Here is an 11,891-nt window from a genome sequence, read left to right as displayed (position 1 = left end):
ACCATACCCGGCACTGCACAAGTGTTCAGTAAATAAGAACCAAGGAGCAGCCGGCCTTTCCTCCAGGCAGAGGACAGCTCCAGCGCGGAAACGCTAGAATTAACCTAGAATTTGGTGAACGACTGAGTGATGCTAAAATGAGACATTCAGAGCACTTCAGCGTGGACTTGCAGGATTCCCCTCCTCCCCTCAAGCCACCTCCCAATGTTAATTCTCTATCCATTCAAAGCAGGGTTTCGCTCAGTGGAGCCCACGAAGTCTGCATCGGGATCGCTCGGGCACTTGCTGAAAACGCAGATCCCCGGACCCCTCCCTCTCCCAGGACTGCTGCGTCCGCCTCTCTCGGAGGGTGGGACCTGGGAGGCTGAACGTTCAACAAGCTCCCCAAGTGGTTTTTGTAAGGACCTAGTTTGTTGGTGTGCCCCGTTGCTGGAGTGGAGTGGACAGATGTGAGTGCTCAGGCGGCCCAGAGCCAGGAGTTCTGAGTCCCCTTTCTTCGTTCCTCTGGCCCCCCACCCCAACATTGCCACCCCCACCTTAGACAAAGGACGGGAGAAGGCAGGTCAGCTGACCCCTGCGCGAAGTCTTTCAGCAGCCAAGGCCTTGGGGCGGGGACCCCGGGGCTGCCCTGTTGGGGCGGGGCTGGACGGGGCGGGGTCGCGGCTCCTCCCCGGCTGGGGCGGCGGGGCGGGACCGGCCAGAGGGGGTGCGCACCGAGGCGGTGGTACAGCCTGGAGCACCCGGCAGCTGCGGGCCGGGGACCCTGGACCCCTCTCCACGGCGAGGTAAAGGCCCGCGCAGCCCGCCTCCAACTTAGTGAAGTTGGAGCGGAGTTTGCCAGGCGCCTGCATGGTGGAGGGAGGGGGTCTGCGACGTAGGCAGGGGTGAGGAGGTCCCCGAGCTCGCATCCCAGGGATAGGATCCTTCCACCTGGGTCTCCGGAGGGTAGCGTAGCTCCGGACAGGGGACCCGCCCCGATCAGGGGACTCACAACCAAGACCCCGGGCTGGGCAAGTTCGGACTCTGACTCTGGGAATGGCACATGCGCTCCCAGTCCTTGTAGGTGCCCTCCCCGCCCCCTGCCAGGACCCTGTCCTGTCACCAAACCTGGCCCGGCTGCGTTGAAGCCCCCGCCCCCCAACAGCCGCCAGAGGCAGTGCCAGCCGCTGCTGAATTTTTCACGTAGGGGGCGGGCCGGACACGCCGTTCCCATGGCACCACGGTGCTCGGGTTACCGCGGAGGGAACCCCCAGACCCCTACGCCCTTGGGGTTGGAATCCCCCCATTCCTGCCTTTTCCTCGGCCCTCTTGAGATGGGGCAGCGGAAGTGACCCGCACAGGAACCCTTAACCCTCCTCCATAGCCCCCAACCCGTCAACCGTGGTGAAGAGACCCAAGGGGAAAGGGAGTACGGGCAATTCAGATGCTTTTCGGGATGTGGGTTTGAGTTGTGAATGGGAGGGGCAGGTCTGTGTACACAATTGTGTGTGTGCTTATGTGACATCCCACCTCGCTGCTGCCCCTCTGTCTGTCCGTGTGTCTTGAGGGAGTGAGTCATCCTCAAGGCACAGGAACCAGACTCTGGTGTGCGGGCAGCGTGTGTTCACAGCTTACCCACCCACCCTCCCAGACTGACCCGGGCAGACCCTGGGCCCGAAGCCAGGGAGCCCCCACCCCAGGAGCTGAGGCACCTCCTCCTCCCTGTTGAACAAGAGGATCTCTTGAGGAAGCTATCTCAGCAGCTCATCAGGACCCTACAGAAGAAAGGGCTCAAAGCACCTGGCTCACCTCCCATTCCCCCTTCTTGCTCACAGAAAGAAGGAAGGAAGGAAGGAGCCAAGTCCCCCCCACCCAAGGATGACTCTAAACACCCAGCAAGAAGCAAAGACCCCCCTGCGTCGGCGAGCTAGCACTCCACTGCCCCTGTCCCCCCGGGGCCACCAGCCTGGCCTGAGCACAGTTCCTTCCACTTCCACGCAAGCCCAGCATCCACGGCTGGGCCAATCTTCCTCCCTCAACCCTCCCACCCAGCAATCTTCACCTGCTCCGAACGGTTGGTCCTCTGACTCCAGCGACTCTGAAGGCTCCTGGGAGGCCCTCTACCGCGTGGTACTGCTTGGGGATCCTGGTGTAGGGAAGACCAGCCTAGCCAGCCTCTTTGCAGGGAAGCAAGAACGAGAGCTCCACGAACAGCTGGGAGGTAGGGACCCTGTGGGCTGGGCTGGAATGTGGCCGAAGGAGTAAAAGCCCGGTCATTGGGGGCACAAGGCTGCCAAGAACAGATGCACAACTCATGCGCCGCTCACCTCAAAGGCGCGCCATTCTCCTAGACAATGAAGTGAATACGCCCCCTAGAATTGTGCAGGGCACAGCCTGCACAACGGTCTGCGGGAGGGAAATTCCTTGAATAGTGAGAATTTTGCCAATTTTTCTTGGGTAAGAGGTATGGGATTCAGTCTCAGGTGTGAAGACACAGTGGACTCTCACCTAGCTCAGGAGCCCCTAGCCCCAACTCTCCCCCAGACTCTTGGATCATCCCACTCCATAGACGGCCATCCATGGCCACCACGGCCTGCAACAAAACTAAGATCCTGCCCAAAATGGAGACTCTCGGACTCCAAGTTCTGGGCCTGGGGTTCCTTTATTCCCAAGCGATGCAGTGAGCTGAGAGAGTTGGGGGCCCAGGGCGATGGGGGACTGGGACAGGACGAAGGGAATGAAGACGGGTTTTTGCAGGACTGGCTGAGAGGACGCAGGGTGAATGGCGCGGGGAGTTGGTTAAAAGCAGAGAGAAGGCGGGCACACTGACCAGGCCCTTTCTCCAGGCTTGGCCCCTCTAACAGTGAGAAGCCACGCAAGAGGCGTGGACTGTAGGTGTGACAATTGGGGAGGCTGAGGCCCAGAGAGGGTAACCTGACCCGCCTGAAGTATACACTAAGTAAGCCAGGCACAGAGCGGGCCTGGAGAACCCCTGGCCCAACTTTAGCCCTACCGCCCCGCACTCATTCATTCCATCGACCAAAAGAACAAAAAGCTTCCTCAGTACCGACCACGTGCCACACACTAAGCTGGAAGCTGAGGAGACACGGGCTCCTCGTGGAGCTTCTTGACCTCTCAGGAAAGACAGACATCACACAAGTGCGGTGAACACTTCAAGGAGAAGTGCAGGGGCGCAGCGACCATAAAGAGGGACTAGGGAAGCCCACGCCCTCCCCAGGCCTGTCCCTCTGCCCTGAGACCCAGCTCTTCCCTCCGTTACAGAAGATGTATACGAGAGGACCCTCACAGTGGATGGAGAAGACACGACGCTGGTGGTCATGGACACCTGGGAGGCTGAGAAACTGGTATGGCGCAGCAAGCGGATTTGGGGGGACAGGTGCCAAGCCCAGCACCAGATTCCTGGCCCTTTCTAGGATACTACAGAGCAGGGAGAGGACAAGGGACATTCTGAGCACCCACCAAAACCCATAGTCCTATGCAGCCCATTTTCTCACTCTGCACGCTGGCCCACCCTCCGCATCCATCACAGGATGTGACTCTTTCCCTGCAAGCCTCCCCCACTTATTAGCACCCTCGTCCCATTCCACCCACCCACGTTGTGCAGAGGAAGGGACGCTGAATTTAGCATCAGAATGCCTGAGGTTGAGCCCCCCCTTTCTTTTTCTTACCGGCTGTGTGGCTTTGTGCCATTGACTTACCCACTCTGAGCTTCAGTTTTCTCACCTGATTAATGGGTCAGTCATTCCTGCCTCCCTTACCAACTGTCTTGTTTTTTTTTTAAGTTCTTAAGCAATTTCACAGAGTTGAGCACAGTTTGGAGCATGAAAAAAATGCTGAACATGGGTGAAGAATCGTAAATAATGATAATTCTTATTAATCATAACTTAGTAGCTTAGTAAAAAGAGAAACCAAAGAGTGTCCTTCCCTAGCTCTTTCCAGAGCAGGAGGAGCAGGCAGGGACATGTTCCTACTCTGTTTTTCTCATCTTAAGTGAGTTTTCTTTGTTTTTCTTGCTATACAAGTAATACGTGCTCACTAGAGAACTTTGAAGAACTACAACTAAGCAAAGGGAAGCATCTAAAAATCACCTGAGATTCCATCTTTCTAGGAATAGCCCCCCCCAGAACACAGGGGGTCCTGGCCACAGGAAGGCTTAGGAGGGCGGTGTTGGGTGATTGACAAAAATGGCCGACAGCTCCGGTGACAGCCCCAAAGGCTAGGGATGAAGGAGCTGTGTAGCCAATTCTTTTAAACCAGAGTAAAAGGAAACCCAGGTCCAAATGAACATGACAATGATGATGATGGTTCTCTTAGCAGCAGCGGGCCTTCATGGACACCCTCTTCCTAAGTACCAGCCCCTGTGCTAAGCACTGGATGTATATTATAACATTCAGTCAAGAAAAAAAAAACTATGCAGTGAGTGTTCTTCTGATTCCTGTTCTACGATGAGGAAATCAAAGCTCAGAGAGGTTAAGTGATGTGTCCTAAGTTCTCAAGAGATTCAAATGAGATTCAAACCCAGATCTCTAAGACCCTAGAGCCTGGACTTTCATGCACCAGGATTGCCCCCTCATCCTCCCTGGGAGCATCACCTTCTGAACTCCAGCTGAGGTTCCACTCCTTCACCCACTTGTTTCTTAAGAAACACTAGGTATACATCAAGACGCTGGAGACCCAGGAGTGAATAAGGCAGGCATGTTTTCTGGCCCCCTGGAGCTCACAGGCTGGTAAGGGAAGGGCTATTTTTTTGGATGCAGTTGAGAATCCGATGGGGAAGAGTCCAGTGAATTAAGAAGAGTGATCAGCCTGGGAGTCCCATTAGGGAGACCAGAAGGCAGGAGCCTGCATTCTGTGCTCATCTGGCTGAGTGGCCTTGAGAAAATTTTCTCTTCTCTGGCCCTCGTTTTTCCTGCAAGTAAAATGAGGAAACTGAACCAGTTTCCATGGTCAGTGGCTGTGAAGGCAGTTCCCAATCACAGCCCATACTGTAGCAGGCTTGTTGGAATAGCATCCATCCTTTCCATCCTTAGCCTAGATGGTTACATGTCCGAGAAGCAGCACCGGACCAAACTGGGTGGGCCTTTGGCTCATCCAGTCGTGCCCTAGCTTGGTTGACCATCAGGTCACCTGAAGGGAGTATTAAAAATCAAATTCTCAGACCTAATAAATAAGAATCTATACAAGTGGCATCCTGGAATCTATATTTTTAATCACACCCCCAAGAGACTCTTACCCACCAATCACACAGCAACCAGCTTTTGTTATCCTAACCATAGCAAACCCTCCATAAATATTCGTGAAATGAATGAAGGGATGGCCAAGACCCACACTCTTATTCTACAGATGAGGAAACTGAGGCCCACAGCGGGGAAGAAACCCATCCATAGTCAAGGCTGAGAACCCAGAATGAGCACCTACAACTGTCTGACTCAGCCCACAGTTATTTGGTCTGAGGAAGGGTCGATATGACTGCTGAAAACCCACCCCCTTTGACAATGATGTTGACCATGGATCTGATGCTTTCCTACTCATCTATACTATTTGGTTAGCAGATAGCATTTCTGGCTTCTTTTCCCCTCACAAGCAATTCTTCCACCACAATCAGTATTTCCCACTGCTGACCCACTCTCTTCTCTCCTTTTCTACCTGCTCGTCCTTTCAAAACTCACTCACAGGTCCACCGTGAAGCCTCCCACGCTCTGCCCGGCTGAGTTCTTCTGGGCTCCCGCCCTCACCCCCATGGCTTCTCCAACCATTTGCATGCGGGTACTTATCACACTGCATTATAACGCTCCATTTCCATAGCCTCCCGGCCATACCATAAGCTTTTGGAGGGCCAGAACTGGGTCTAATTAAACGCTCATAAGGTTGTTACCCAGTGGTCCGGTCTCAGAGTGCTGTCCCTGACAACAAATCACCATCCATAATGGATTATCAGAATCACTCCAGTTCTTTCCTTTGCTTGGTCAAACAATTAGCAAGGACTCTACTTTCTAAAATGGCCTGTGCCTTTTCCGCCCACATCTCCACAGTCGCTCCTTTACCTCACTCTTTAAAACCACCCTGAAAAATGCCTCCCCTAGAAGTCAGCCTCTGTCCTCACTTCTCTCCCTTCCTTTTTTCTCTTTTGCGATGACTGCAGAAGACCAAAAGAACTGTCTAATATGCCTGAACCTGTTAAACAGGCAAAGCCCGAACAGCCAAAGAGCAAACCCTCCTTAGCAGGAAGAAGAACCAAATAACTATTTTTTGCCTCCAGTGCCCAGCCGACAGAAGGAGTCAATGAATGAGAGAATGTAGTGAGGTAATGAGCCCATTTTTTCAAGCAGAGAAACAGCCTCACAGGGGATTAGGGTGTCACTACTTTGAGAGGAGAACAGGGAATGATGGCAGAATTTGTCCCCCAAACCTGTCCAAAGTATAGACCTCAGCCCCATCCTAGACTGTCCCGGCCCCCCTTTCCCGGCCAGGGCCCAGGTATCCTCTGAGGACGGGCCTGGGGTGCCTCCCCCACAGGACGAAAGCTGGAGCCAGGAGCCGTGCCTGCAGGTGGGCAGCGCCTACGTCATCGTGTACTCCATCGCGGACAGAGGCAGCTTCGAGAGCGCCTCTGAGCTCCGCATTCAGCTGCGGCGCACACATCAGGCGGACCATGTGCCCATCATCCTGGTGGGCAACAAGGCGGACCTGGCACGCTGCCGGGAGGTCTCCGTGGAAGGTGAGCCCTCCAGTCCACCCTCCTCCTCCATATGCCCACGGTCGCCGCTCCTCCTCCAGCGCTCTTCACCTCAGCCACTGCCTGCCCCGCCGCCGCCCCTCCGCCACCCCCACCCGGCCCTTGCCTGCGTGTGAAAGCTAGGAACCACGCCCGCCGCCTCGCTCACTCCCCCAAAGCAGTCCCCAAATCCTGTCAGGTCCACCTCCCTTAACCCCACATTCCCTTTCTTCCACTGACAGCCTCTGCCCCGTCCCGCCATCCCCACCTTAGTCTGGGCCAGCCTCGCGGTACTTCCATGCCCCCACTCAATCCGTTCTCCCCACCAGCTGCCAGAGTTTCCCAGGACCAGACCTGACCTTAACACTTCTTCGCCTAAAGTTCCCCTTTGGCTCCCCCATGCCCTTAGTCAGAGACACTTTATCCAACAGGCCCGATAGGCCTAGTTCTAAAGGCTTTTCTTTTTTTATTGAATTTATTGGGGTGACGTTGGTTCACAAAACCATATAGGTTTCAAGTGTACAGCTCAACGGAACATCAGCTGCTCGGTGCATCGGGGGCTCAGCGCCCCGAGCAAAGTTTCTTTCCATCCTTATTTCCCATTCCCCCTGCTCACCTCCACCTACCGCGTACCCCTTCCCTCTGGCTATCGCCACACTGTTGTCTGGGTCTATGTGTTGTATTTATATATACACGGGTTGTTGTGTTGTGTTTTGTTTTGTTTTGTTTGCTTAATCCCTTCACTTTCTTTCACCCAGCCCCTCAGTCCCCCTCCGCTCTGACAACTGTCACTCTGTTCCATGAATCCACACCTGTTTCTATTTTGTTCGTCATTTTGTTGTTGTTGTTGTTCATTAGATTCCACATATAAGTGAGATCATATGGTGTTTGTCTTTCTCTGACTGGCTTATTTCACTTAGCATAATACTCTCCAGGTCGATCCATGCTGTTGCAAAGGGTAAGATTTCCCCTTTTCATGGCCACCTGAGACCTGACAAAGCCAATTATTGGCACCAACATAGACTGAGGAATTTATATATTCAGAGAGCTTTCATTGTCTGCAAAATATGACATTGCGCCATCTAGCAGATGCCAACCAAAACGTTTGAAGTTGTATGTATAAATCGTATTTAAAGTGGGATGGGGGATATTTTAATGCATTTGACATATCAGGTGGGACCCAAAAAGATCTTGAAATGTCCCTTTCAAAAGGAACAATCTAAAATTATGGAATCGGAGACCCAAAAAGGGGGAGTCAGTTCCACAGGACACCAGCCACTGAGGACTAGAACCCAGGTGGCTGCCTCCCAGCCCGGTGGCATCCTGGGATGGAAGGCCATTCCCTACCTACTCCCAGCCTCCCTGTCTTTCCAGCCTCATCCGGCGGTAACAGTCACTAACCTCTAAACTAATTCCTCAAAACCAGATCTGGTTTATTTCGGAGTCCCCTGGCACCCAGCACAATATGTTAAGAAACGAAAAACTGCTTGGAATTGAGACTGAACCTGCCCCTTCCTACCTTTACCTCCTCCCCCTCCACCCTTCCCGCCTGACCCCGCCACCTTAGAGGGACGCGCCTGCGCTGTGGTGTTCGACTGCAAGTTCATCGAGACATCAGCCACGCTGCAGCACAACGTGGCCGAACTCTTCGAGGGCGTGGTGCGCCAACTGCGCCTGCGCCGCCCGGACAGCACGGCCAGGGAACCACCCGCGCCCCGACGGCGAGCGAGCTTCGGCCAGCGAGCCCGTCGCTTCCTGGCGCGCCTGACCGCCCGCAGCGCCCGGCGCCGCGCGCTCAAGGCCCGCTCCAAGTCCTGCCACAACCTGGCCGTGCTCTGAGGCCGCCCTCCCTCCCAGAGGTGGTGGGACACTGGGGTGCACTAGGAGCTCCACTGGCGCTCCGGAGGGGCAAAGGCACAGCGACCGTGAGTGCGCATCGTGGGCCTTACCTACCCGCTGCCCGGAGGGCCAAAGCATCTCCCAGAGCCACGGCTGCAGGGGCCCCTCCGCTCTGGGAAGCGACGTACAGACTGTGGGGCCGAGGCCCAAACTGGACAGAGAGTAGGTTTTTTTACGCCATGCGTGTCTTTTTGTAAAAATTGTCCTTATCCTTGGGCCCTGGCCAACCCTCAGAAACACTCCCCGCCATCCACCACCGCCCCTCCCCCCCCCCCACCTTTCTCCCCAATAAACCAGACCGGAAGTATGTCCCGCGTAAATGTCCAGACTGCTTCTTTTGGGTTCATCCAGGTGGCTCCACCTCCTCCTCTGCCATCCACACCGGCTGCAGACTGGGTTAGCCCGCTGCCCGGGGTCGGGGCAGTCAGTACAATCCTTGGAACAAGGACGGGTTCAGGCCTTCTCCCAACCACTGGGCGGGAGCCCGGCCCTGGTTTGAGGGAGACTTGGTGGAGCACAACCACAGTGAAGTGCAATGACCCCTTATTTGCTCGTTAGCCCATTTTTTAGATCATAGATTCATAAAATGTTATTTGCAAAGAATTTTAGCCCTCACCCTAGCAGTAAAATAGCCGGTGTTTGTTGGGAGCTGACTGTGTACTACGCCGGTGGCTACTATTAATTAATCTTCACAACCCCGGTTTACTTATTAGAAAACTGAGGCACAGGACCCTGAAGGCTCCTGCTCAAGACCATATAGCTGCTGTCGCTGAGGCTGCCAGATTCCAATCCAGGCTTTTCACACTAGAGCTGGTACCCAACTCCTCCACAGTCCTCTGGAGAATGTGACAAAAAGCTATAGAGTCCCCGGGGGGAATGAACTTCCAGGCACAATTTTGTATATAATTTAAAGAAGGGGGTTGATTTCATGAAACACAATCCCTTTATCCCCAAGATGGACCCCCAACTTAGTCCAACTCATTCATTTTTCTGAATGTAGAAACCGAAGTCCAGAGAGGGGAAGTAAACATCCCAGAGCCCCCAGCCAGCAAGAGCGAGGACTAGAGCCCAGGGCCCAGCCTCCTCCTCTGTCTGCTCAGGAAGTAGGACATAGTGAGGCATCCAGACTGGCTGGGGATGGGGCTGTGGGGTCAGGTCAGGAGTTTCCAGCCTAAGGTGAAGGGGTGTCATTGGAGAGGAGAACAAGATGCAAGCAGTTTGGACCGTCTTGTCCCTAATGCCTGACACACTGCCCCCAAACAGCTGCCCTTCCAGATGCCAGAGCCCTCCACGTGGGCCCTGTCCCTGCTGCCAGGAACATGGTGCCAAGGAAGAGCAAAGCACAGGCAGGCAAGGCACAGCCTCCAGCTGTGACCCACCCCCCAAATCTTGCCAGCCAGACGCCGATGGGACTTATATCCCCATCCCACCTCTAGTGTGGGGAAGGGAAGAGGAGGAGGAGGGTCTTCCCCCACCCCAAGCTGTCCTCCGCCTGTGGTCGTGGGGGAGGGGCTACAGTTGTGGAAAGTTGGCAGAGGCGGCCTGCAGCAGCCGGGAGAGTGGAAAAAATGATATCAAACCCGGAAAAATGCAGGCCGGATGGAGGGCCTGCCTCGGCCCTGGGAGGTGAGAGGGAGGGAGGGAGGGAGAGAGGGAGGGGGCCCCACGGGCTGAGAAAGGAAGAGGGGCCAGGGAGAGAGCACAGGAGCTGTTTCTGAGAAAACTGAGGACTACCGTGTCATTTCTTTCTCCATCCACAAATATTTACCAAGGGCCTACTAAGTGCAGGGCACAGTGCCAGCCTCTGGGGACAAAGCGGTGAATAGAAGGAGCAGGATGCTGTTCCTGGGGCTCCCAGTCTAGGTGGGGGGCCGGGAAAGGGGGAACTGGGAAAAAAGTAAGTAAATAAAATAATTACAAACTTAAAAAGGGCTAAAATCAGGGTGGTCAGGGAGGGGCCCTGAAGGCAAGCCGGTCCCCTCGATTCAATTCACAGATGGGGAAACTGAGGGCCAGGGAAGGAGAGGGCTTACCTGGGGTTCCTGAGAGCATGAAAGAAGCCCTTGTGGCCAGGATTCAGGGGTGGGCCGTGGAAAGAGGGAAGGAAGACAGAAACAGTGCAGATCAAGCTGGGGGGACGGGTATGCAGCCCGGACAGCACTGTGGCTGAGGTCCACGCACCAGGGCGCCTGCGTCCACACCTTGCTCCCCTCCACCTCTACATGCTGTCGTTTCCCCATCTATAAAATAGGGTTCATGACAATTCCCTCCCTCGGGGTTGACGTGAGGATTCAATGACTAACAATGTGTAAAGCACTTAAGAACAGTTCCTGCATCTGGGAAGATTCAGTAAATGTTGGTTCCTGCTATTACATAGTAAGGCCTTCGGGAAACCAAGGTTTGTTAAGGGTAGAACATGCTTAGACTATGATGAAGTCTTTGGCCCTGCTATGACACTGGAGGGCTTTAAGAAAATGACCTTCCCTTGTGGGCCTCAGTTTCCCCATCTGTAAAATAGAGGGATTGAATCTGAACTGGTATCCTCTGTTCATGTATTCATGTTTACTGACTGCTTCCCCCACAGCAATGAAAGCTTCAGGAGGGCAGGACCTCAATGCTGCGCTCTCCCCAGCACCTACAGCAGTGCCTGGCTCATAATAGGTGATCGATGAATATTTGTTGACTGGATCCATTAACCAGTCTGTACAATGGCCCTTCCAATTCTGACCTCTCTGATTCTAGGAGTCTGTGAATAAGGCATGGCTAGGAAAGCATGTGAGAAAACCACAATATTTCTCCCAGGGACACAACCAATTACAGTTCAGAAAGTTCTTTCTCATCCCTAAAAACAAACTGAAAAAAAAAAAAAAGCTAACTTTGTTTTAGCTCTTTCTGTGTGCTGGGCCCCATGCTACGTGCTTGCTCCACATTTTTCTCATCATCACCACAACCATCGACTTAATGGGTACCATTTAACAGATGAGCATATCGAGGCCAAGAGAGCCCAAGAAATGTGTCCAAGACCACAGAGCAGGAAAGGGTAGTCAGTATTTACGCTCGGATCATGTAGGAACTACTATCTTCAAGTGTTCAACTGAGGAAACTGAGGTCCAGAGAAAGGAGATGAATTGCCCAAGGTCATGTAATAATAACAGCAAATAGTTACATCAACATGTCAGTTGCTGTGCTAAGTGCTTTTCAAATATTAAATCCTTAAAACTGGTCAATATTATCACTATGCCAGTTTTCAGATGGAGAAATAACATAGAGAGGTTCA

The 11,891-nt window shown here is 53.8% G+C and overlaps 1 protein-coding gene across 1 annotated transcript; it reads left to right on the top strand.

Moving 5' to 3' along the window:
• Window positions 1-705: 705 nt before the first annotated feature.
• On the top strand, window positions 706-8,554 carry REM1 (RRAD and GEM like GTPase 1). The gene is made up of 5 exons (XM_054573451.1): window positions 706-785; window positions 1,815-2,200; window positions 3,262-3,344; window positions 6,517-6,718; window positions 8,283-8,554. Exons 2-5 carry the CDS (start codon window positions 1,858-1,860, stop codon window positions 8,552-8,554), a joined length of 900 nt encoding a protein of 299 aa, XP_054429426.1. The 5' UTR covers window positions 706-785; window positions 1,815-1,857.
• The last annotated feature ends 3,337 nt before the right edge of the window (window positions 8,555-11,891 follow it).

This window comes from Pteronotus mesoamericanus, unplaced genomic scaffold, assembly GCF_021234165.1.
Source record: "Pteronotus mesoamericanus isolate MK-2021 breed Mesoamerican mustached bat unplaced genomic scaffold, CSHL_Meso_final contig_25, whole genome shotgun sequence".
NCBI lineage: Eukaryota > Metazoa > Chordata > Mammalia > Chiroptera > Mormoopidae > Pteronotus > Pteronotus mesoamericanus.
This window is presented reverse-complemented; position numbering and strand designations above follow the sequence as displayed.

Bases quoted from the DNA above. Each gene is read 5' to 3' on its own strand.
- REM1 (XM_054573451.1), top strand. From the start codon at position 1,858: ATGACTCTAAACACCCAGCAAGAAGCAAAGACCCCCCTGCGTCGGCGA. The intron at 2,201-3,261 runs GTAGGGACCCTG...CCTCCGTTACAG, and splicing joins GCTCCACGAACAGCTGGGAG to AAGATGTATACGAGAGGACC. The intron at 6,719-8,282 runs GTGAGCCCTCCA...CCGCCACCTTAG, and splicing joins CCGGGAGGTCTCCGTGGAAG to AGGGACGCGCCTGCGCTGTG.